This window comes from Myiozetetes cayanensis, unplaced genomic scaffold (assembly GCF_022539395.1).
Source record: "Myiozetetes cayanensis isolate MyiCay16 unplaced genomic scaffold, myiCay2020 scf1, whole genome shotgun sequence".
Lineage (NCBI taxonomy): Eukaryota > Metazoa > Chordata > Aves > Passeriformes > Tyrannidae > Myiozetetes > Myiozetetes cayanensis.
In genome coordinates, this window is record NW_026086604.1 from 6,847,713 (window position 1) to 6,874,882 (window position 27,170).

Consider the following 27,170-nt stretch of genomic DNA (forward strand, 5'->3'; position numbering starts at 1 on the left):
ATAAACACATTCCATATCACTGGAATAATTTATGACTTGATTGTTTTCTGGTTTTGATTCTGATTAGGGCAGTTGCTGACTCTTTAAGATATTCACCTTGACAAAGGAACAGTTAAAAAAAAAAAGAAAGCTAGTTTTTTGATTGGTTTGTTGTTTTTTGTTTCGTTTGGTTCACTGGGTGGTTGTTTTGTTTGTGTTTTGAAATCTGCAGGCTGATTCGAGAGGATGGCTTAAATCCAATAAAAAATTAGCAAATAGTCTAGAGGCAAATTTGTGAAAGTTGAAGAAATAGGTAGTATATCACATATTTGGCAATTTATTGAAAAACCTGCATTTATTTTCATGCCACTAAGTTTTAAATTCATCTGTCAGGCTGCATTATTTTTTTACCATGATTTGTTATTTACTTAAAAGTTAGGACCTTTGGGAATGCCCCTTGCATAGATTTGGGTTATTTAAATCCCCTAATAAATTGTTTTGCATTGTTACTTTCCTTCAGCTCCACTGTGAATAAAACTTGACAAATAGACCAGCAAAGGAAAAGAAGTGCTTACAATGATGAGCATCAAAGCTGAGCTTGCTCTTACCTGAACCTTTTTACTCTTAGAGTCAAGGTTTCATGGACAGATTATGATAAAAGGAGAGGCTGATAAATTTTGGATCGAGATAGTCCAGAGCATTTTGTTACCTAATTTGCAGTTTCTGTTTAAAATTGTTTTAGTTAACATTTTCTCACTGGTATTTGCAATTTAACCAGTGATAAAGTGTTTAAAACCCATGAATACAGTGGAACCTGTGGAAGACCTCTTCTTAACTTGGAGTGCATTTTTAGAAAACCTTGACTTTTCACTTTAATGATATTACCAAAGATTAATCATATACAGAAATGAAATCCATAATTGATCCTTCTGTCCTGAAGCAATTAAATTGTATTTTACCAACATGGTTAAGACTTAGTTGAGGAGGGGAATCAAGGCAATCAGACTGTTAAAAGTGAAGTCCATCTTCTCTAGAAATGAAACATTTAATACCTAATCTATAATTGATCACAAAGTTTTGATACTGATAAAACCAATAATGTTTTTATATTTTTTATTTTATTGAGTTTGTTTCCTTCCTGTAAATATTGTGACCTCATAAGCTTTAGCTGTGAGTCACTCTTTTCACTCAGAGTCTCAGAAAAGATGTATTCTGATAGAATAAAAATAGTTAGCAGAACACAAATGGAGGCAGTTTTATATCCAGGTGTGTGCATGTGTGTTCGTAGGTCATGTGTACATTTATGTTATGGACAAACTGAATTAAGGTTTTTCCAAACTTTAGGCTGTGAAGAACTGAAGAAACTTGACCTGACAGCGAATTTCATTGGTGAACTCTCCAGTGTTGAATCCCTCAAACATAACATACATCTGAAGGAACTGTTTCTAACGGGTAACCCATGCACTGAATTTGAAGGCTATAGACAATTTGTAGTGGCAACACTTCATCAATTACAAGTAAGATTAAAAAAATTAAATCCAAATAAAAAATGAGCATTGTTGACTGAACCTACTGATCCTAAATAAAATAAATATCTGTGCTGGGAAAACTAGTAGCATTTTTTTTTTACTTTCCATAGGAAATTAAATTATATTCTGAAGAATAAGTGACTGCAGTAAATTAATTCTAATAATGGGTTCTATTTTGATGGAACCACACATATTTGTTAACTTTTCTGTCCTTCTTATAGGAGATCCTTAAAGTTTTGAAGAAATAAATGTTTGTACCGTTCTGTGGTTTTTGTTTTTTTTCCTCATTTGTTTATATATGCAGTGGGTTTGTAAATTATTATCATTATTGCAGAAAGTTACTAGGTTGTTGGTACCATACCAGCAATATGTTCTAAACCTGCAGTGCAAGGCAGTAGAAAGGCACAAGTTGGTGTAAAATGTGCTATGTTATATTGGCTGCAAATAGCTACTTTGAGACTGAGCTTCTGTGCCAAAACCACCATAAACCATTTTCAGATCTGAATAGACAGTTATTAATTCTTTTGAATAGATTATAACTTAGTTCTATGGAGGTTTGTAAGGTGCATTTCTAATTCTATACAGAATTTTCAAAATTAACCTACAGTTTAATAGAATTATTGATTTGAATATGTTTAGACTTTCTCACATATCTATATTGATTTTTTTCTTCTTTGGGAAGTATTTGGATAGTAAAGAAATAGAACGTTCAGAGAGGATTAAAGCACTTCAAGACTATCCAGAAGTGAAACAGAAAATCAGAGAACAGGAACAAGTTTACCTTCTCAAAAGGGCCAGAGAAAAGGAAGAGGCTGAAAGAAGGATGCAAGAAAAAAAGGACAAGAAACAAAAACAGATGGAATCTAAGCTTGGATTCGACAGGTAACAGTAAGCAACAATAGTTTGTGAGCAAACATCATTTCTTCTCTTTCTTTATTAAGAAGTTTGGTTTTCCTCATTGAAGAGTGTATTATTTCACTTAAATATTTTTGTTCATCTTTATTGTTGATTCAAGCAGAATTATTTCTCCTTGTGCATGTTATCTCTAATGAAAAATATAACTAATTACAAACATAGTTTTTTATTGACTTGCAGACAGTGCAATAGAATTTTTGTCCCAAAACTCCAAGCTAAGTTGTCTGGGTGCCAAAATAACGTAATTGACAGCTTCTTTCAGGAGAACAGCTGGAAATTGTTATTTAAGGTAATGCAGAGGTTCCAGAGAAAGCATCTATTCACCTATAACTGCTTTTGCTTTAGCATTATTAGATCTGAAGACTGAAATGGAATGTAGCTGGTCTTTGGAGATGTAAAAGGCTGTGCAGTGTTCATTTTCATACTTCTTCCACTTCATATCACTGATACTCCCCAGACAGCAGCAGGATTTTTTGTTTGAGGTCATCTTACACTGCAGTTGCCATCTATCTTACTTTTAATCCAATAGAGACTAAGTTCCATGGAGCTGCCTGTGGAACTCTGTCCTCATAGATCACAGCTCTGTCATAAATTTAGTTTTCTCCCTCTGTTGACAGAAAATTAGAGAGGCATAGAGCTAGAAGGAAAAATTACTCAGTGCTAAGATGGCACCTGAGGAGATGCTTATTGCTACCTTATACATTTCTAATCTGCTGCTGCCTGGTATTGGGAATACTTAAACAACACATGGGCTGAAAGTTTTCTCTCACCTGAAAGTTGTGAGAGTATCTGAAAATTCTGCCTCTGAAGTTAAATCTGTTGAACTATCTATCAGGGTTTTCAGAGGATTAGGCATAGCCATACTATCACTTCTTAGACAAGTCAATGAAAAGCATTATGTCAAAATGTGTTTTATTGATTGACAAAAAAAGCAGAGCAGAGGATGTTACCCCAATATATAAGATAATGTTCTTGGTAGGAATTATACAGCTGTTATTACTGGGTTGAAAAAAATATTACTGCAATTATTCATTAGCAAGTACTGTTACTCTTCTTTCATTTCATTGGGATAATATTCCAGTGTTCTTGTGTAGCCCAGACTCCCCACAGGAGAGAGAAAACCATCAGGCAGAAGGAGATGGAGAGCAAGAAACATGCAGAACAGTTGAAGATGATGAAGAAGACAGAAGATTTTGGGAAGAGCCTACACCATATACTCCAGAATCTAGATTAGAAACTCACAGATATATTGAAGAAAAGAGAAGAGCTAAAGACAATACAAGGTGCTTTTTTGTTTTAATATATTCTATGAATTGAAGAAAGAGACATTTTCAAAGATACAGAGAACAGGTAGGTGACTGCCTGACATTAAATATTACAGAGAACTGGCAGCTTAAATCCCTGTTGCCTGTGAAAATAGGCTTATAAAATATAAATAAAATATTCAGATTGTTCATTTTATTTCATTTTTCTGAACTTCACATATGGTACTCTTTATTTTGCCTCAAATAGGGTTTTTAAATGTAGTTTCTCTTTTCAACTCCATTTTATGGAGTTTAGAAGTTTCACTTTTCTGTCAGCTAACTAATATTTGTGTAGTTCTACATTAAATATTCTACTAAAAGCATTCATGCAGATTGCATTATATAAATGCCATAAGGCCATGCTACAAAATTTTGCACAAGTGGCATTTCAGGAACCTTTTCTGTGTAACTGAGAATTTTTTTCCCATATTTTATGAAAGATAGTTGTCGCAAGTAATAAGATTCTTCCTGTTATCTGTGCTGCTTGGCATGGTGAATCTGAAGAAGTCTGGCCCCTGAAAAGCCTTTAAGACTTTCTAAAGTTGTCACTGGTTTTGCTGAACATGGAAAATTCATGCAGATACTGGCAAAAAGCCCCAGTATTTTATTGCTACTGGCTTATCAGTTCCACAAACATTGTAAGCAATGTCTTTTTTCTTTTTTTATATAACATAATTTATACCAGAGGTTTTTTTTAGCTGTTCTTTTTTAAGAGCATGCTTCTTGGAAGTTTTATCAAGCCTGAGTATTGAAAAAGCCAGTCCTAGGGAACTCTCCAAGAAGTCTGGAAATGTGCATAACTTGTTGCTATTATTAATTCAAGGTCTAGCACTTTCCTGGAGGAACTACTGTGAAGCCAGATCCTACCCAGTTAGAATGTTGCTATGTTTGGAAGTGCCTTACTCTACTCAAAAGCAAATGTGTTCCAAATGCTTCCCTGTAAGGATTCAAGGAGAGTCCAAATAATGTTACAATAAAGATAGAATAATTATTTTCTGGATTTTTTCTAAATTTTGAAGGCATCTTAAAGGAGTTAAAAATCCTTTTGAATTTCATTTTGTTTTAGTGTTGGTGTTTTTGTTAGGTAGCAGGAGAAAGGTGAGAACAGAAAAGTAGCCCTGACAACTTGAAATCATCGTTGCTGGTGGACAGAGGCTGAAATGCAACTTTAATATAAGTTACTCAGTATAAAAGGATGTGTGTTTTAGGATAAAATTGATACGAATATATCTTATGAGCAGAGTGGTGGTTTGTTCACTTTTCATTTCAAGTCAAGAGTTGGAATTCAGGTATAGAAACTGTTAGCCCACAAATCCCACATGGGGACTCCGATTTATACCGTAGAATAGTATGTAACACATGGGTAACTGTGTCTCTTTCTTTAACAGAAATAGTTTTTATATAGTTGTTCCAGTAGCTGTACTTGAGTGTTTTTGTTTCTTCCTCAAATCCATTGTATTTTTAGACCAAATCTATTTTTATGCCTTTTTAACCCCAGAGGGCTTAAGTACTTTATATCCCTCATTAGTGATTTACATTTAATATTCTCTTAACCTTGAACTTATAGTAAGAAATAGGTTCAGGAGCAAAAAAAAATCCAATGTATTGCTGTTGGGTTTTTTTGATAAAATGTTTTCTTTTTAATATGCTGGCTGAAGTAGCCATACCCACTATATTGACCAGCTGAAGAGTAGATTAATGCAACATGACAATTACAGTGCTGTATTTTTAACAGCCAGGTTTTTACCTACATGCAAGCAAGGATTTTCTTTTTCATGTTTTAAGATTCCTTACTCTTCCTTTCCTTGCTCATGATCTAAACATTTAAACGGGAAAATACCAGTACTGTGATCTGCCTTGTTTGGGCAGATAAATTTAAGGTAGCTTATTTATTGCACTAATTGAAAGTCAGCCACAGTTTGATTACTGGTAGCTGGAAATGGATAGTGAATATTAATGAGACAATCATCAATATATTAGGAATATGTGCTGTATATTTCAAGGAAGAACAAAGCAAAAAAATGTAATAAATACATCAACAAATAATCTGTATGTCTGCACTGGGGCCCTACTGTATCATATTTGGTGCTGCTTGTAATCTTTTGACCATTAAAATTCTTATTACTAGTGCAGAATAGAGACTGAGAGACAGATACTGTTTGGAGGTAGGCCAAGCATTTGTTCAGTAGCAGTAATTAGGTGAGCATGAATAAAATTTCTTTGGACTTGCTTAAACATCCATCAAACCAGTTAGCAGTAACAACACTTCATGACTAGTTTTACCATTCATATCTAGAATTTTCAGATGTGTAAGCAATCCACTGTTTTCTTATGGTATAGCAGATAATTTGATATGTTACTGTTTGATAGTGGGTATTGTGACATGCAGAAGAAGTTATTATCCGTGTAAGATGTGATATTACAAAGCATTTGCTCATCTTTAGCTGATGCTTTTAATGTGCAGTTGGAAATGTGATATAATCTGTTTTGTTCCTGAAATAAGTTATAGCCTGAACATCAAATACCAGATAATTCTTACTTCTTACTGTGCTCTTTTTTGCTATTAAACATAATAATAGCAAAATTTTAACCATTAACCATAAACCATTTTTGTTTCTGTTTATTTAAGGGAATCAAAAAAGAGTGAGAAGCCTCCTTGGACCTTGGTCACTGCAGAAGGAAAAGTTCTGAATGTGAATGTGCCTAAGTATGTAAGGTTAAGAGGTTAAACAATCTAATCTCTAGAGCTGATTTGGGAAACTGGTTCAAGATGTGTGACAATACAAAAATAAGAGAGCTGAGAAATTCTCGTTGGAGTATTATATTCCTTTTGGGAAAACTGTCTTCTAAATTTATATTCTGATGCTGGAAAAAGAATCAGTCTTCAGTGAGTAAAGTGTTGAAGATTGTTTAATTTAACATCTTGGTCTTCAATGGTTAAAGAACTTGTTTTACTGTAAAAGATGTAAGACATTTTAGTCTTTTCCCTTCTATGGTAAGGCTCTTTCTTGGAGCATCTTGTTAATAGTGGAAAAAGTTTAACTGGTTTGACTATTAAAGATAAATGTGTATGAGCAGCCACTTTAAATGTGGGAAAAAAACCCAACCGAGTAATATTTCTGGACAAAATCCTTTTGTCCTCTGATGCAGATATAAAATTGGCAGAATTGGGAAGGGCATGTTATCAGCTTCTGTGGCATGAGGCCCTTTGACAATGAGTGAGGTCTATGAACATCAACAGAGGCTGATGTTCTGTCAGCCTGGGTATTCCAGTATTTTGGAATGAGTTTCCAGGCATATCATCCATGTGTTGTCTTTAGTTTCACTTGAACCAAACCTTCATTTTCTAAGGGAAAGGAGGAGACTGAGAGCACAAACGTTCCCTTATAAACAGCTCCCCAAAGAGCCTCCTACAAGAGACTGGGATCAGAAAGTGGCCACTTACCTGTCTGCTATTCTCTGAAGAAGTTTTTCATCATCCTGCTTTCCAAATCTTGTAAATTTATAAACCCATGCATATTAAAAGAATTTGAAAATCTACATTATATGTAGTGCACAATATTCAGTAAAAATATATATATAGTTTTCTAGTCCAAAGAAGGCAAGCCTAAAATAATTTAAATCTTGTGCTAATAGAAGCTGATTATGCCTTTAAAAAACAGAGATATGTAGACTAAAGCCCTGGCTGTCTTTTTAGAAGAAATACAGGGTTTACTGTTAGTAGGAGCCCTGTTTGTGTCACCCAAGTTTTCTGGATTAGGATTTAGTCTGTGGATGTGCCCACGTAAAGCCAGACCAATGAGCAGTTTCTGTCATGGCTTCAACAAGAATATCACATCTCCTCAGTGCAATCTGGCAGTGAATTGGAGAGGCATAAAGAGAGAGATAAGAGTAAGCAGATGGTGTTCTCCAAAGTTTTTGCTTCAGTGTCGAAGTCTAATGGCCATAACAGTGTCCAGGTTTCTCCGCTGTTCTGGAAGGTTAGGAAGAGAAATGGCTGCGTACTACTGAGGACAGACTGTTTCTCTTCTCCAGTTCTGATTAACCTTCCTCCTAGAAAATTTTACAGTTCTATTCTCTTGTTCACCCTTCATGTGTTAGTGAATTCTCAAAACCAACGATGCAGTAAGGGAAAGAAGCTGTTTTGTATTCAATGCAGTTTCCATTTTAAAAAACTCATAAACTACAACTCCATAAACTTTTTTGCATATTGACTGTATCAGAATACAGGAGAAAAAAGAGTAAAAAGTATATGTTGGAAATATTTTTATTGCTGAAAACATTTACTCTTTTATCTGTTACCATTTGAGCATCTCTCCATTACCTGAACCCAATGTATCTAAGTATTTTAATGTCAATTAAATAGTCCAGATAAATTATTTGAAGCAAACACGTCTCATTTTGTACTAATAACTAATTTATATGTGATTTTATTCTGGTTTTTCTCTACTTTAATACATGGGAAACTTTCTGAGCATATGAGCAGAACTTGTAAGTCTAGACTAGATCTCCTTAGATTGTAGATGACATTTTCAATTTATAACTGGGAAGATTTGTTCATAATTTTAAGAACTCAGCCAGCAGATCACAAACATGCAGCTAATACAATCTACAGGCTCATTTTCAACAAATGTGAAGCTCACAGAACCAAGGATATTATGCAAATCATGTTTTACTTTGGAAATGCACAGACAGATATCTAGGCAAATTAATTGCTATGAACAAATTTTTTTTTTTTTTTTTTAAACATACCATAACGTTACAGTTGCCAAGTTCTGGGCTTTTCATGCATTTTATATCTGTTTTTTTTTCTATGAGGGTGTAACAGAGCAGACAGGTTTCACCAGCAGATGTCTCTCGTTCTGCATTGACAGAATGAGCTTAATTTTAACTGACCTTCAGCAGTGGGGTTTTTTTCATTTTCTTGTGGATTGAGTGGGAAGAACAGAAAATAAATGTAAGAATGACTTCGGTTCAAATGCCAGTATTTTTTTTTCTGTTCATGGGGCAAGTTGCAACCGTTTCTAAAATGATCACATGACATATTGTCTAAATGGTATTTGTATTCACCCAAAATTGCTGGCAGTTGAAGTGTGCTGTAATGTTTGCATATTCACTCCAGTTGTATTTATACTGGAAGTGTTTCTTATCATTGTTATTAGGCTTCATTTCTCTTTGAAAGATGATGAAGAAAACAACCAGTTCATCTTGGAACTTGCTGTTTACAGGTCAGATTTTTTTTTCCTCTTAATTTTTGCCATTTCTAAGATCTAATACCAAGTATTTCAGTTATACTCCTCTCTGTACTGGGGCCTTTTCAAGAGGAAAACAAAAATCAAAGGGGTGATGGAATAAATCTGGAGGCTGTGCCACAGGAGTGAAGCCAAATAAGCTAAAGACCCTTCAGATTGTTCTGTTACTCCTGAATGAGGACTGAATCCTTTTGGGAACTGATGTTTTCTGCAGTCCACAGGCAGGTCTCCTCCATGCCTGTCCTTTTATACTTATGTAAAATCTTTTCCATTCTTCATTTGCAGATCAGGGTTGTAGGGAGTGGGGTTTTTGCTCATTCTTTGGCCCTAGAAGTGCTCCAGTACAATTCACATACTTCTACTTAAATTCTTCTCCTCTCTGAAAAAGGGTAGGGTAGCCTTGTCCTACTTTCCTTGCTTACTGGAAAGAGTCCATGGCTAATTCTTGAACTATACCAGGGAATAAACTGGAATAAATTTGGTTGAACCAGGCCAAAGTATCATGAAGATAACTACTAACTATTTGATAGTTCTAAGCAGTATAATGATCTTTTCCATTCTTCAGGAAGAGGCTGGAAAGCCACAAGTTTATCTGCCCATAATAGGAACTTGTTAGAATAAAGCTTGAACTAGTTTTACAGCACAGAAATACTGTTCTTGCCCAGTGTTCTTCCCTTAAAGCTCATTAATTTCCCTCAGAAGAGGCCTGCTCCCTGTTTCTGAATTATAAGACACAGGTTTTTTGGAACCTCAGAAAATCTGTTCAGGTGCAATAAGTTGTTTGGTGTATTATCACAGAATCATTTAGGTTGGAAAAGACCTCTAAGATCATGGAATCCAACCTTTGACCCATCATCACCTTGTCAACTAAACTATGGCACTGAGTGCCATTTCTGGAACACCTCCAGGGATGGTGACTCCACCACCTCCCTGGCAGTGCATATTGTAATATTCTGTGCTCACTTGTAAGAAATGCAGACTAAATAATCTGAAAAATTCACCTGAGAAGTAATGTTATTAAAGAAGGGGAATGGGGAATGCACTTGTGCATTCACATGACTCACATCAGGTGTCACATGATGAAGAGCAGATGTTAAAGTGGAGTTTTTACAGGTCACAAATTTTGTCTGACAGTACTGAAATTTTAAAAGTATTGTGTTTCCTGGGAATGTAAAGGATTTCTGTTCATTGTTTTCCAGCGTAATTCTATGCAAAAAAGAGAACTCCTATTATAAATTTACCAGTAAGGTCTTCAGAAAGAAAAGTAGGAAAATAGTTTTGCAATTTTAAGTAGAACATAGATTAATTTTCTTATTAATGTAAAGCACTGCACTAATAGATGAAAAACCTTTTTATTCTCCACAAAGGTTTTGAATTGTTGCAGTTATACAATAGCTAATGTGGTGGATTTGACAGAATTTAAACATTGTTTTAATGGACAATCACAGGAAGATCGTGTTTTTCTTCCAAAGACTTTAAATTCTAATAATATTTTATATAACTTAATAACTGAAATTTAATTTTGTACTTTATAAGCTGTGAAATCATCACAAAAGAGGTAAATGGTCTACTATAGATCGATTCATTTATTTATATTTCATTCTGAAGATATTTGGACACTTCTCTGCTTGATGTTGACGTGCAGCCAACTTACATACGAGTGCTGGTGAAGGGAAAGGTTGGTGTTTTCTTACTACATTCATTTCAAATCAAGAGTTAATATTCACCATAGCTGTTCAGTGGACTTAGGATCTGACTTTTATGTTGTTTGTATCTATGCAGAAAGAATGTTCTTTAAATACCTGCATTATTTTGGACCACATATAAACTGTGGAAGTCCTAACCAGAAGACTTGCAAAGCCTGCAATTGAAATTTCGCTGTCTTTCTCTCCTTCTCTCTTCTTATTCCCCCCACACAGTGTACCATAATTCACTTTAGAAGAGAGCTTCCTAGTTGCCCTAGGCTAGAATTTAGCAATTTCACAATCTGGAATTTATAGCTGACAGAAGCCAGTGGATGTATGTTCTTCTGAAAGGGCATTTAAAATGTCATTCCAGTTTTCTCTCTTCTCAGTGGTTTTAATTTTGTCATCAATTTTTTTAAAAATTCAAAGTTCTTTCACAGTAAACCAAAATCCCTATTTTTGACTGTACCAACTGCATAAACAAAACTTCAGAATTGCTTAACTTCCAAAATAGACTGGATAATCTTTCTCATTTAATTGCTAATGTAAGTCAAGCATCATTTTATAACCCTCTTTAGAAATGTCACTTCAGGAATGGCAGCAATTCAGGAATATGCATCTGACTATACTTATAAGTAAAAGCTGTTTACCATGCTAATAATTTATTAGGATTATATAAAGTGAGAGGATTTAGAACCTATACTGGCCTTAAAATCAAAGGATGTGAGAGTGATGTTTTAACACGTGCTTTGTCCATATCAAAGGAAAAAAAAATTTTGCATGATATTCTTCAATCCCATATTTTCTCACAGCCATTTCAGTTTGTCCTCCCTGAGGAAGTGAAGCCAGACAGCAGTTCTGCTAAAAGATCACAAACAACTGGCCATTTGGCTGTCACCATGCCGAAGGTATGTAAAGTAGTGTGAGGAGACATCACACGAAAATCCCTAAATGTTGTGAGTGCTTTGGGAACGTTTCTGAGTTACAGGTAACATCTGGCTTGCTAAAGATATTCAGTCTAGCCTTTCCCATAGGGGCATATTTTCCAAAAAAGGAACACTGCATAAGAACAATTTAATCATAGGCCTTAGTATTTAAAATCCTTTTAAAGGAACATTATGAAAATCAGTATTAATAGAACTGTTTGTATTTATTTTAAACAAAACCATCTTTTTATGTGCTAAAAGAGACTCTGCAAAACATGCAGTCTTATGCAAATGTGTAAGAAGATAGTTTTTTTAAAATAATGACAATAAGCAACATACCTACTTTCTTTTGCCACTGTTGAAACAATAAAAACAATTTGATTTTTCAAAATTTGTGTGGCGCACATATGTATGAAGGTTACATTGTTGTTCAAATAGAGACACTCCTGTCACATCTCATGTTTGGAACAAGAGTTGCCATGAAGTTGAACATGAGTCAGCAATGTCCCCTTCTGTCACAGAAGACCAATTGTATCCTGAGCTCCGTTAGGAGTGTTGGCAGCAGGTTGAGGGAGACAATCCTTCCCTGTGTTTGGCATTGCTGAGATGCACATGGAGCACTGTGGCCAGTGCTGGGCTCCCCAGGGCAAGAGGGACATGGACATACTGGAGGGAATCCAGCAAAGGGTTGTGAAGATGATTAAGGAACTGGAGCACCTCTCCTGTGAGGGAAGGCTGAGGGAGCTGGGACTGTTCAGCCTGGAGAAGAGAAGGCTCGAGGGGATCTTATCAATACATATAAATACCTGAAGGAAGGATGCAAAGAGGCAGAGCCAGGCTCTTTACAGTGGTGCCAGTGACAGGACCAGAGACTGTGGGCACAGACTGGAGCACAAGAGGTTCCCTCTGAACATCAGGAAAGAATTTCTTACTGTGAGGGTGACCAAGTGCCTGCACAGGTCACCCAGGGAGGCTGGAATTCTCCAGTCCTGGAGATACTCCAAAACCATCTGGACGTGGTCCTTGGCAGTTGGCTCTAGGTGGCCCTGCTTGAGCAGGAGGGTTGGGCAAACTGACATCCACAGGTCCCTGCCAATCTCAGCCATTCTGTGATCCTGTGAACTTCATGGATTTACTGACCAAAGATGGATTTGTGTTACTTCACAGCAATTGCATGTAACAAATACCAGCCTATTGTTCTTTGTTCTATGTTGTAGTTACAGAGTGTTCTCTTCCCCCAGGGCTGAATTACAGTGCTCAGGTTAAATTTTTGGTATACATATACTTTTCAGATGCTTTCTATCCATAAAAATTTTATTATTATTAATAGGATGTAATCTAGGAAGCAAGGTATAATGAGTAATAATTAACAATTGGAAGGCCAATATGTATTTTTCTTGCAGAATATTGTGGCTGATTTTATCAACAATGCTTGAGAATACTAATTTTGGATCATCAATCTAATGTGAATTCCTTTTAGTAAGATAATTGGAAGACCAGAGTTCATGCAACTTCTTTCAGGCTGTATCAGTGATAAGACAAGCCTAGTGATTATATTGCACTATATTTAATATTTTTGTTCCTGATAAAAAATTATCAAAATAAAATTATTTGCAACTAGATAAATGGTCTAGCACATTCCTTAGGTAACTGAAATATTAAAAAATGCCACCGACCTAAAAATAGTGTCCTATAACATGCTACTTACAATAGTATCCTAAAAATATCTCACTCTTCTCAGTAACAACAGAAATCTAACTGAATTCTGAGTAGTTTTCACTTCCTTTAGTGAGTTTCTGATCAAGTTAGTAAACCTTTCACCATTCATCTTCCAGCCTGTTCATAGTTCCCAAGACTTTAAAAAGGAAAACAAAACTTCTTTCCTTGCCTCTCCAATTACCTTGCCACACCACAGATACTGGAGATTGTAAATTCCAAATGAAGTAGAAGAAAGCAAATAATTCTCACCTTCTTTTCTGGGAACATTTTTTTTTACCTGTGCCATGTACTCCACAGCAAATCCCACAGAGTGGGTGCCTTTCTAAGGCAGTGTCGATATCAACATTTTTTTGGAAGGTCATCAAAACAAACTGAAAGCCACAAGGTTCAGTGAAATGATGCAGTGACACTTTAAAAGTGTAGTGTTTGGACTGTAATAGTCATCTGTACAGAGAGTTTTGCATGACTACACTGGACGTGCTTCGTATTCTGGGAAAAATATTTGTGACTTGAAGCTTTTGAAATCTTGAACACCTGTTCCCTGACAGCATCATCTTTGCAGATGATTCAGGAAAATTAAAACCTGAGGGTTTCTTTAACAGACTTTGGCCAAAATTGGCATATATGATTTTATAAAATGTCATCATAGATTACGCCAGTAGCATTTTAATTAATGTCTGAGAAAAAGCATCAAAACCCAGCACTATTAGCAAGCAGGTTTAATTTAGGGCTCTGAGACATTCTGTGTCATGTTTTAAAACTTTCCTTTTCTTATTTTAGTGAATCAGAGAGAAAAATTTGGACTTTTTATTAATTCTTTATTATATAAGTGGTCACAAATGAATTCTGACAGCTTTTTATTGCCTGGGCCTTCAAAAGCATTTAGAAATGAAAAGATCAGTGAGAGTTAAATTCCTTAATTAATCTAAAAATAGGTGGTATGTATTATGAATGTCAGTGTTATTTGATAGAATTATGTTATATAATTCTCACTTATCTAGGTATGGTAAATGCAGTAATATTTCATTAGCATCAAAGGCATGTGGAGACATACAGCTGTGGAGCCCTGGAAAACCAATAATCCTTCAGAATAAATGTGTTTCAGTGAAACTCTGTTACTCAATGGAATTCCTGCTGCAGAAGAAGAAAGCACAGCAGGAAAATAATGTGGACTGAAAATACGAATAAAAATATGGTTTTCACATATTCCTTCTGTTTTCTCAAATAAACTGCAATTTCTGTTTAATACATCTATTTCTAGCATTCTCTGGCAATGATCTTAAAAGAGGTGTCCCTTCTGTTTTCCAAATAATGTAAATATTAGAAATAGTTTCATAGAATAACTTCCAGAAAGCTTCATCATATTAATTTAGTCCATCTTCCTGTATACCACAGGCTTTAAATTTGGCACAGTTATCTTTCTGCTGAGCCCAAAGTCTTACCTTTGGCCACAGCTGAAGCTGTGGCAGTTCTGTTTTTCAGAGGAGTTTTCCTCAGTGATCATTGTCACTAAGAGATGGACAGTCAGTTACTGTTTTTTTGTTGTTCTTGTTCGTTTTTTGTTTGTTTGTTTAGGGGGTTGTTTTTTGTTTTGTTGGTTTTTTAATTGAACAGAGGTAGGAGGACATCTTTTCAGCAGAAGAGCTTTTATGTCAAGCAATATTTGATAATTGATAGATGTTCTAGTAGGCAAATCCTAACCCTTCCCTAAGATGCAGGATCAGTTCTTGTGAAGGAAGTATCTTCTGTTGAGTGCAGAACCAGCACATTTCCTCACCATCCTTGATGATGTTCTGAGGGCAAAGTAAGGAACATGAGTCTCAACGGGATTAGTGGAATAAATTATTTTAACAGAACAGAACACTTGAGGGCCTCCTGAGAGAAGAGAGTACAAAGAAACAGACTTTGCTTCACCAGAGCATATACAGAATGAAAGGGCATCAGCCTCTTCACACAGAATTCCAGAAACAAATGACAGAAGCTACAGGTTTTGTCTTATTTCTTGTGAGGTTTAGAATGGAGACTCTAAATTCACAGGGCTTCTGGAACACACTGCTCTCAAATCTATTACACTATTAAATAGTCAATAAAATGAACTATTTGGTATAGTTTCTGTTCTTTTCCTTCCTTAAGGGGAATGCTTAAGGTATCCCTCTCCCATGATGTTGTTAAGAAGGGAAAGAGGCTCTTTTACAATGAGATACCCTTTTGTCAACAACACATCTTCCAAAAAATGATGGCAGACATGTTTTCTTTGAGTAGGAGAATTCACCTGGACTTTGAACTTAAGATTCTGCTTTAGCAAAGATCTGAGGGAGTTTGTGGTCACTTACCATTTTTATAAAGAGTGAGGAGAAGTCCAGACTGCAACTGATTCTGTAATAAAAATGTCTGAACAACAAGCACATGGACACCAGAACTGGAATGCAAGTGAGAGGCACATCTTGAGTCAGTTAGTTAGCTATGGAAAAAATAAGTACTATGCATTATTAACATGGTGCTAAACAAGACACCATATATTTAAATATGAATAGATGTATATATTTAAATTGTCATATATATATATACACACACACACTCTTTTATAAATGCTTGACTATAATTCCATTCAGATAATTTGGTTAAATCTGCCTTATGTCTGTGCTTCATGCCGAGCGAAGTGTTAAAATCTAACAGAAAGAGTAAATGTCACTTGAGAAAATTTATGCAGACGCTCTCAATTTTCTGTTTTTGAGAGATTATTTTAAATGCTTGTGAGCAAAAGTGTCGACTGTTATGGGAATTATTCTTTGTCTGTTTTTATTTCAGGCTAAAGAAATAACCCTGGCTAAGCAAAAAGTTTCAGCTTCAGTTAAACATTCTGACTGCGATACACTGCAAAAAAATGCAAGAAGGTAATTCCTTTTTGTCTCCCACATTTGTTTTATTTTTTTCAGTGTTATTCACATGCCAGAAAATGTGCTTCTTTTTATGTTACTGTTGAAAATATGAAAGCATTGATTTGTGAAGAGTAAAACTATTTCTATAAGCTTTAGACTAATAGCCTGTCTGGTGCTGTTTATAAAGTGATCTCCTCCAATAGCAGAGCCAAAAAAGCACTTATTTCAGCCCATCAGTTTTGTACCATCAGCTCATTCAGATTATTAACTGGTATGTCCTAAAACTAAATCACCTACTGAGAATGGCCTCTGCAGAGCTCCTTGCTATGGAACCCAAGTCTGAAAACCTTTTAGCAAGCAATGATTTTGAACCTCTCTCAGGAATGTGTTTTCTCTCTGATATGCAAGTTGTGCAAGTAAATAGGTTCAAAAGGCAATTCTGCAAGGGTTTATAACATAGATCCATCCTATTAAATGTGGTGTAAACTCCAGCTCTTGAAATCTTCCAGTCAGTGACTGCCAGAAGCAAGTATCCGTGATGCAGGATTTTTTGGTTTCACCCTTAGCAAGTATTCATGTAGATAGACACGAGGGTTGATGGACACTTGGCCTAAGTAAAAATAACATGATATTTCTTTTAATCCTTCCTTTTCCTCTTGCTGTAGCCAATGCTATTTATATCAGGAAAAGATATGATAACAACAGAGTTTGTTAAGCTGTTTATCTGTTTATATTTGAAGTGTTGCACTTGTTACCTTGTTTGTTTTCATTGTGGTGAATGTTGAAGAAAAGACTAAGCAGATAGTAAAAAAATGGTTCTGCAAGGGTCAGTTGTAATTAATGCTGCTTGTTATTTCTTATTTCTAATAAAAATCAGTCATTAACTTCTCTTCTTGCATGACCTGCATCATGAGGAGAAGATAGGACAAGAGGGCACGGGCTTAAGCTCTGCCAGGGGAGGTTTAGGTTGGATATTAGAAAGAAGTTCTTTACAGAGAGAGTGATCAGGCATTGGAATGGCCTGCCCAGGGAGGTGGTGGATTCATCATCCCTGGAGGTTTTTAATATGAGGCCTGCACGTGGCACTGATTGCCATGATCTGGTAATCACAGTGGGGTTGGATCAAGGGTTGGACTTGATGATCTCGGAGGTCTCTTCCAACCCAGTTAATTCTATGATTCTGTGATTCTATGATAGGGCAACTGTAAGAATTTATGAGGTTACTAAAGGGCCACGAGGACTGCACCCCTTCTTTAGGCAGGATTCATCACAACAGTGCATCCTCTTGATTACTGAGTATTTCAAAAATTTTTAGAAGGTCCAATCTAAACGGTGGATTCTTACTCTCCATTATATTTGCGAAGTCATGACAGTCTGGGGAAGTCCCTGGTGACTGGAAAAATGGAAAGATTGCACCCATTTTTTAAAAAAGGAGGGAAAAAAGAGGACACTAATGACTAGATACCTGTCAGCCTCACCTTTGAAATTTCTACTTTGTCTGGGAAGATCATAGACCAGATCCTCCCAGAAGCTGTGCTAAGGCACATGGAGGACAGGGGGCTGATTCAGGACAGCCAGCAGAGCTTCCCCAAGGGCAAGTCCTGCCTGACCAACCGAGGGGCCTTCTGTGATGGAGTGACTGCATCAGTGGATGAGGGACAGGCAATGGATGTCATCTGTCTTGACTTCTGTAAAGCCTTTGACACAGGCCCCCACAACATCCTGCTCTCTGAATTGGAGAGAGATGGATTTGATGGATGGACTGGTTCAGTGGATGAGGAATTGGTAGGATGGTTGCATCTAGAGGGGAGTGGGCAGTGACTCAATGTCTGTAGGGAGATCAGTGACAAGTGGTGTCCCTCAGGGGGCAATGACATAGACAATGGAACCAAGTGCACCCCCAACAAGTTTGCCAATGACACCAAGCTGGGTGGTGCAGTTGACAGACCTGAAGGACAGGATGCCATCCAGAGGGACCTGGACAAGCTTGAGAAGTGGGCCCATATGAATGTCATGAGGCTGGACAAGGACAAATGCAAGGTGTGCACCTGGGTCAGGGCAACCCCTGGTGTAAATAAAAGCTGAGGAAATAAAGAGCAGCCCTGAGAAGTACTTGGGGATACTTGTGCTTGGAAAACTGGACATGAGCTGGCAACGTGCACTTGCAGCCAGAAAGCCAGTTGTGTCCTGGGCTGCATCAAAAGCAGTGTGGCCAGCAGGTTGAGGGAGGGGATTCTCCCTGTCTACTCCACTCTGGTGAAATCCCACCTGGAGTACTCCATCCAGCTCTGGGGTCCTCAGTACAGGAAAGACATGGACCTGCTGGAGCCAGTCTGGAGGAGGGCCACAAAAGTCATCAGAGGTCTGGGACACCTCCTTTGAGGAAAGGCTGAGAGAGTTTGGGTTCTTCAGACTGGAAAAGATAAGGCTCCAGCGAGCAGCCTTGCCTACTAAAGAGGATCTTGAAAGATGGGGGACAGATTTTTTAATAGGGCTTGTAGTGATAGGACAAGGGGTAATTGTTTTAAAGTAAATGAGAAGAAAGATATAAGAAAGATTTTTTTATTATGAGGATTTCCCAGAGAGGTGGTGGATGCACCATCCCTGTAAACATTAAAGGTCACGTTGAATGGGGTCTCTGAGCAACCTGATCTAGTTGAGGATGTCCTTGCTCATTGCAGGGCTGTTGGATTTCAGTGCAGTTTTAAGTAATTATGAATATGCTTCCCACAGATTTTGAGGGTTAAAATATTGCAGGAATATATATTACAAAAGTAGAAGTAGGAAAAGAGTCTCTGAATTACAGCTCTTTCTAAAATTAGTAAGTTTTGACCTCTTTACTTGAAAAGTCGCTGAGTAGCCAGATGTTAAAAAATTTGCTGAATAGTTGTCTCTTAGATTACAGAAGAACATTCATTACAGTGGTTGCACTTGACAGCTACAGATGTCTTAGCTAAATGCTGTCAGACATATAATCTGCTAAACTGTAATGTAGTGCTTTAAATCTCTTTAACTCTTGTTAGCTAGATTACATGATGATACTGTCATTACTTCTGCCACATATGAGGGATTTCTCATGTGACTGTACACAGAACTGTATTTCAAACCTTCAGAGAGGCAAGTGTCTGTGGAAGCAATTTGACAGAGTAATTTATTACACTTAGAAAGCCTCTATTAATGCAGTAGCTCAGTATTCCATTCCTTCCTGGAACTGGCCTCACGGTTCAGCTGCGAGGTACTGAAGCTGAGTTCTCCACAGCTGCATAGATGAAACTCAGCAGTAGGTAGGAACCGACTTTTCTGAATAATACTAGTAATTTTAAGAGTAACAGTTACATAAAGTCAATAATCCTTGTCTCAGCTTTAGACTATTCTTCCTTTGGCATGTTTGAAAAGAAAAAAAAAAGAAATAAAACTCAAAATGTCTTTAAATGTAAATATACACACATTTTAATTCCTCCAGAAAAGAGAGATATATAAGAATACAACTTTTTTGCTTTGTTTTTGGGGGGTTTGTTGGGTTTGTTTTGTTTGGTTTTTTGGTTTGGTTTGGTTTGGTTTGATTTGTTTTTTGGAAAACACAAAAAATATACTGCTGGAGTATCCATCTCTGTCTGCTGGTATACCCATAAATGCTGGTATACCCATAAATGCCTTTGAACAGTTTCAACCAAATTTCACTAATTGTGAGAGACATAAAATTGCTTCTAAGTTATGTTGAACTTGGGACCAGGAAAACTTGAATGTTTTTAATCACTGTATTGGATTTTAATTCTAACCTTTTTCTAGCAAGCATGTCATGATAATACTCATTTGGCAGAACTTCCTTTATGGTTTGCAGTTTCATGGTCATAAACAAGCATTACTTTACTTTCCTTGGAGAAGTTTGTGGTTTTAGTTGAGCTTTTTTTCATTTATTAATGAGTAGAGAATAAAAGACTGATTATTTCAAAAACTCTCCACAGTTGTCTTACTTGGGATGTAGCAGTGTTGCTGAAGATGAGACATACTGAGATGTAGTTAAGTACCTGAGAGTAGATCACAAATCTTGGGAGTTGAATAGATTTGCAGAATCAATATTTTCTGGTTGCAAAGTTTGCTAGCTGTCATGAAGACATTGAGAACTTTCAGAATGCAAGTTATATTGTCTGGGAAAGGAGGAATGATAGGAACTATAATTCAATTGACTAACAAGAGAGTAGAGTCAGGTATGACTAAGCAACATATTAAAAAGGCTTTTTACTCAAATTAATCTTCAAGTATGGACTCATTTCCATTCTCATGGAGGCATGGAGCTAATCACAGCAGAGGGTATACACCTCTGTCATTTGATCAATGAGGAGAACAAAAGGTGGGGTGCCTCAGAAGTGATTTGAAAATTAATTTTCACACGCAGGCCTCTGGTAATCCCTGATTGTAGTAAGGGCAAGGAGACTTCAGAAACGTGCCCTTCTGCAGAAAAGCATTCTCAAGAACACTGTTCATTTAGGTCTTGTTCACTACAATCTGAAGTTATCTCCAGTTGTGTATATGTGACAAGGACAAAAGACTGAAGGCAGAGATGTACTTTAAAGTTGTGTTCTAAAATTCCATAACTTTGTAGACAACTTTGTTAGAATAAAGTGTGTTGTCACTCTAAGCTTCCCTTAATGTTTAACACTTTAGGGACTCGACTTTGGCTGACAAACTGAACAGTGAAAGGGGTGAAAATAAGATGGTATTACAGCCACATGCAAAAATTCAGAGTCAGTTTGCACATCACAGGTATTGGAGCATATTTCTTGCTAACAGACAAGGTCAGTTTATTTAGTATCTTGAAGTGATTGTGCAAAAGAAGGTAAGGGATGTCACAGGGATTATGATTTTCTGTCTAACTTTTAGAAACTTGGACTCTGCTATTATATACAGTCTCAGTCTGATGAATCCTATTTGTGAGATGTATTTGTCTTTTAGAACAGAATGACCCAGGCATCATCAGCCTTTCATTTGTCAGAACTTCTCACCAGTGATTTGTTAGTTCTTCTTGGTTGTAGTTTAGTCCCTGAAAAATGAATTTGATTCTACCAGTCTTTATATTTTTCCAATGATCCCGTCTGAAGACTCCAGTTATAGTTTCCTTTCTCTCTGTAGAGAGATTTGAAAGGCCTGTTATACAATGAAAGAGGTGTTAACCATAATTAGTTGCTTAGATTACCTAGTAGATGTTTCTATTTTCAAAAGTTTGAGAGTATGGCAAAAGTCAGACATTCACCATCAGTTTTTAACATACATAAATAAAGATTTGTTTCTCTCTCTAAAGCTCTCAAATAAGGTATTCGATATAACGGAATCATTGTGTTTTCTTATTCAAGAAAAGGATTTATTAGTACTTTTTCTAAGATGAAATTATTTTTGTGCTGTTTCATTCATAATGTTAGAAGACTGGAAAAAGTTTCTCTTCAAAGCAGTTGGTTTTGACTTGAAAATATCTTTGGATATCCTGGTGCCAGAAACAAAACTTTCAGTTAAATCTCAATAATTGTATATTCTGGATCAAATATATGAGAAATCTTTAGCAACCTAACTTTTATTGAAATTCAGAAGTTGAAGCAAGGGAATGTAACTGTCAAATCATTAAAGTATCAAATATGTGCATTAAGAACTGTGTGAACAAAAAGTGTAAATTATCAAGAAATATCGAATTATCAGATATGCACTCTGTCACACACCAGATTGTTCAGCAGGCTGCTATAGTTATGCAAAATGGAGGAACTAACTTTCTTTGTTGTGGTCTTTTCATTTGTACTTTAAAAGCATTATTGAACTGTGTGGAGTTAGAAATAGCTTTTCAAAGGGACAAAAATATCAGGAAGAAAGAAAGCATTTAATCCAGTATTATTTATTTTTGTATGGTGCTCTAGTCTTTAGACCATAATTTTTTGAGTAGACAGCATTGAACAGCAGGTAGTAGTGACAAAAACTATGAAACTGTGACCTTCATCTGCTTTTCAACCTGAACTCGAAGCATTTTGCAAACATTGAGATTTTCAGATCTGTGCTGTAGCTGGTCCTGCAATGAATATCACAGTTGTCTTACCATTGCTCATGGAAGAGCTTCAGCAACAAGATGATTTTATTTCTGCTAGGTAGAACTGCATGGAAAACCCCCTCATTCTTTCTTCCAAAAATGTTCAGTTGGGTTAGTCTTGATGTCATCAATACCCAGGCTGTTTTTGCGTAGATTGCACGATGAGAGGAGCAGATGCTCAGCAGATCACTGTGCCAGAGCTGCACTGACTCAGCCAAAGCTGCATCGTGGTAGTTGTGATCCCACTCTGAAGCTTTACTAAACAAGTATAGAATGTTTGATCATGTTCATGTAAGTATGTAAAAATCCACTTCCTTTCTCCAAGAAAATCACCTCTGATTGATTCTCAGTCTTACCTGTTGTCTAAGACACCTCCAGATTACGTGTCGATGAATTTTGAGAATGGCTGATGCATATAATCCTTTCACAGCTTGTTGATGTGTATTGTTACTTATGAAACTACTGCTAATTCATTTCTGGTATACTAAAGTTTATTCTGCTACTAAACAAACTACTCAAACTCCACAGAGTTTGTTGTATTTGCATGAATAACAATTTGTACAATTTTAGAGCTGCTCAACAAACGTGAAGTACCACTGCTAATTAAAATACTTCTAATCAAGGACATTCTTTTCTAATGTGATGGAAACAAACACTGAGCCTGATATCTTTTCATATTTATGGTTTTTCAGCTTCTTCTGTGGTGCTTCAGATTAGTGGTTAATGATTAAATTAAGATTCTGGACAGTGTCTGCTCTCTTTGCCATCTCACCAGCAGCTACTGATAAAGTGATTGCAGGTCACAGCACATTTCATAAATTACACAGGAAGCAAAAATGTCTGTTGATTTTTGGGGATGAACATTTTCCAGAATGTTGCCACAAATAGAATACATTTTTATTTCATTAAATAGCATGATGTAATATAAGGACAAAAATCTAGCCTTATAAATTGAAGAACATTCAAGGTAAATAGTTAAGACTTTTCTTGTATTTGTTTTCATTACCCATAAAATTCTCCTCTGAGCAGTTTTTGCTTATGCTACTATTTGGAAAAGGTTTACCCAGATTATTAAAGCAGGTTGTTTTCCCCTCAGCAAAATGATCAGTTGATTCCTGTATAGAAGAGAAATCCAGCGGCAGAGGGCTGAGAGGTGGTTGGGCTTAGGAACTGCCTCTTCTTTCGTCAGCACAGCATAGGAGGAAACCTCCCATGAACTCTTTTGCTTCCTCACTGGGACAGCGATCCTGCACACAGATGTGGGCTGGAATGTCTGAGATCCCACAGAGCCTTGATGGAGATGCACTGGCAGAATTTGGAAACTGCTTTGCAGAACTCTCCCTGTTTTAACAACTAAAGATGGTGTATTTTCAGTTAAAAATCTTGTAATATACTTTATTTACATGCTTTTGTCACCTGTGTTGTGATCCCAGAAGTGCATTCTCTCATGCAGTGACTTTGCCTCTGTTCTGTTTGTTCTGGTTCTGATCTCCTGAGTAAACACAGAGTTTTCTCACATCTGTCTCGTGCAATGCTGAGCTTGGAACTGTGACCCAAAGTACCACTTAGTATACAATGGAGTAGGAAGATGTACAAATCATGTTGTAATGGTACTATTAAATTTCCATTTTGCTAATTTTCATGTAAACACAAATTGCATGAAAGCAAGCTAGGTTTTTTCCACTTAATCACTGAGCCCCTCTATTAGAAAAGAACAATGAGATTAAATGCTGAAATTCAGAGAGTGTATTTCAAATCTTTGATCATCGTGTCATGTGGGTAAGTTGACTTAATGAGTGGCCTGTACACATTTCTAAGTGTGATCTGAAGGAGTATCCTTAATAGCAGTAAAATTTTGTTAAAACTCTGACCTTTCTTACAAATTTTTTTTTCATAGTACAATCATGGTGAGGATTGACATTACTAAAACATAAAAATTAGATGATCAAATAAAAAAGTTTATACAATTTTATTTTCTCTCTAAATAAAAGTATTTCTGTTTTCCAAAGATGAATTTGTCACATAAAAATTAATAAACAGCCAGTGTGTTAAAAATGAGCAGAAAGAAAAAAATAATTTAAAAACAATTAGATAAAAAAATGGTCTTATATCAAAAGGCAACCATTTGTAGTGTAATACCAGCAGTCACCATGTTCTGATATAAAACAAATTACAGATATGAAAAATTAAATTTTGATGTTTGTAGGCTAAAGATTATTTTCTACAAAATCTTAAGAGATTTTGTAGTACTTTTCTGGGTTTATGTTGAGGTTTTTTATAGCAATCAATTATCAAGTTACAAGAACTCTTAACCCTTGCTTAATTTGACTTAGTAACAACCCTCTCGCTAAAGTCAATGTCTTCATAAACAGGCACTCAAAATAGAATCACAGAATCACAGAATAAAGTCAAATAGTTCTCTTATATTTGACACTGAAGTTAAGTTTTTTCCATTTGTTTCCCTTTTGTTTCAGGAGTGGAAAAGTTGAGAAGTTAGAAGTGGATCCTAGCAAATACTCATTCCCTGATGTGACAAAGATAATCCAAGAAAAGGAACGAACTGGACAGGGACCTATAAAGCTACAACCAGAGAAGATTACAGAGGTTAAGAAGAGTTGTGTTGATTTTGAAAATGATGAAGATGTTCCTCCCTTAATTTGAAACATTCTTAAACAGTCCCTCTATAATATATGTCCCTCTATAATGTGTCCTTAAACAGTCACTCTCTCTCTCTATATATATATCTATGTAGTGTGGATGGCTGAGTTTTGGAACCCTATGTGTAAAGCAAATATAATAGAGCTGGAGTTGGAAATATGATTACATTTCTTATCAATAACTTTTTTATGCTTGTGTTTTTTGCTGAATTTTCTGTTAGTATATTGCTATATAAATTCATTTTTCTATATTGCTTGCTTAGTGTGAGATCAAAATGGGAGTCATATATCAGAAGCTGTCATTTCTTCAAGGAATTTACTGTCTGGGTTGAAAGATGACATATTACTGTAGAAAAAGAGAGAAGGAAGGAAGAAAGCACTTGTAACCAGATTTATGATTATTCTCATTAAACTAAGGATAGGAAAAATCTCTATGCATTCCTTCAGTGTTTTCATTTTCATGAAGGACAACAGTAGAAGAAAATAAGGTATTAGGAGAGTGAGAGACATTGCTGTAATCTGTCATACATCAGTGGATGTTTTTCCTGCATAATGCACAGCTCCTGGATTCTGGAGCTGGTTTAACAATGCCACTCCTTGAAGGTTGAAGGAAAGAATAAAGAGAAACTTCAAGCAAAAAGTGAGCTACATTACCTTGCTAATGCTCTTGAAATTGTTTCTTTGTCAAGGAAGACATCATTTGGTTCTGCAGAAAGAAAATGCTTCAGATTCACATCAGCTTTTGCTTCTGGTCAAATGGGATAGGGCAAGCAAACTTAAGTCAGGAAGAATCAAACCGTATTATCTGGTTAGAACTTGTTTTCATCCTGAAGATAGAAAATTAATAAGTTGCAATTATAACTGAACCACTAAAACTCCACTTAAAATACAGTGTTTAAGCAGCAGTCTAGATTCAGATAGTGCCCGTATACCTTCAGCATATAATCAAGTTCATGACACATTCTTCGAAAGTGTTGTATCCCTAACTGTGAAAAACATCATGCAAAAAACTCAGCAGTTCGAATGAAAATACTGCTATTGAATTCTGGGAATTTTTAGCCACTCTAAAGTGCTTTATGATTCTTCACAGATGTTTAATGTAAGATAAAGATAAATAGTCTATCTTAAAGGGCACTGAAGAGAAGCAGAATATACCCATCAACTCAGGCTGATGGCTTGAACTGATGCATTTCCTTCGGTTGCAATTTGAAACGGATATAGGATTAAAAAAATGAAGTTTCATACTAATGCTGCCTATACTGAGAGCTGAAAAGAAAGTTTATATATTACAAAGACATAGACCAAAGTGGAATTTGGGTATCATCTGATGCACTGTCATATATATCATCTCAGATTTTTCTTATGAACTGACTCAATTTTTCCAGTTCCACAATACATTATTCCATGATACAAGTCTCTCAGCCCTGAAATCTGTTTAATTAGCTCTGCTCTGGTTAATGGAGTATAAAAACATGAACTGCTTTTGCAATGTGTTCCTGTTCACTATAAATGGCTAATTGTGCTGAGGAGGAGGAGCCGAGGAGGAGCCAAGGAGGGAGCAGCAGCAGAGGCACCCTGAGGGGAGCTGGAGGAGCAGGAGGAGGGCAGGGGGGAGCTGCAGGTCCTGGGCAGGGATCATCCCCCTGGCAGCCCCAGGAAGACTTCACTGGAGCAGAGACCCCCCCTGCAGCCTGGGAGGTCCTAAAAGTTGGTGCTATTTTATGTAGCTGTGCAGCCCTAGTAGGAAAACAGGCAACAGACAATGTAATTTTTACCAGTCAGATGGGCAATTTATGTTTTTGTTCTTTTCAAGTCTACTTTTGTGTGGGAGTATGAATATTGCTGACCTTGGGATGGGTGAAGAGGAAAGGCTCCACCACCTTTTTGAGGATAAAAATCAGTAGATTTTGGCAGCACATCCAAAAATTTGTCTCCTGTAGTTTCATTGATTGCTGTGGGGATTTTCTGAAGTTTCTAGAGAGTTGAACCCATTGCAGGCTTCCCTATTTTCCTTGACTGCTTGTTTCTGAAAATCACATAGTGACAGTCCACCTTTCAGACCTTCTGCCAGTTTGGATGAACCTGTCAAGGGTTTCAGAAGGTTGTAGAAAACAGGCATCTGGTCATGTGTGATTATTTTATTGTTTTCATAAGCAAAGAGCTCTAAAAATTGGTCTCTGTTGCCAAACCAGAGGCTAACACATCTGGATCTTTCCCCTTTCCAACTCAGTTCTCTTTTTCATCTAGTTTCTAGTGAA

At 36.4% G+C, this 27,170-nt stretch overlaps 1 protein-coding gene across 5 annotated transcripts in view; it reads left to right on the forward strand.

The window, feature by feature from the left end:
* The window catches only part of DNAAF11 (dynein axonemal assembly factor 11), a 32,481-nt gene extending 7,139 nt beyond the window's left edge, over positions 1 to 25,342 (forward strand). For 3 of the 5 annotated variants that reach the window (XM_050324848.1, XM_050324835.1, XM_050324841.1), the window contains 9 exons: positions 1,324 to 1,496; positions 2,191 to 2,390; positions 3,518 to 3,706; positions 6,357 to 6,434; positions 8,890 to 8,955; positions 10,588 to 10,657; positions 11,477 to 11,572; positions 16,118 to 16,203; positions 24,730 to 25,342. In XM_050324848.1, coding sequence (XP_050180805.1) covers positions 1,324 to 1,496; positions 2,191 to 2,390; positions 3,518 to 3,706; positions 6,357 to 6,434; positions 8,890 to 8,955; positions 10,588 to 10,657; positions 11,477 to 11,572; positions 16,118 to 16,203; positions 24,730 to 24,916 — 1,145 coding nt within the window. In that variant the 3' untranslated portion in view covers positions 24,917 to 25,342. The remainder of the gene's footprint in view (positions 1 to 1,323; positions 1,497 to 2,190; positions 2,391 to 3,517; positions 3,707 to 6,356; positions 6,435 to 8,889; positions 8,956 to 10,587; positions 10,658 to 11,476; positions 11,573 to 16,117; positions 16,204 to 24,729) is intronic. The other 2 variants (XM_050324856.1, XM_050324866.1) reach the window with 1 other exon arrangement.
* Positions 25,343 to 27,170: the final 1,828 nt, after the last annotated feature.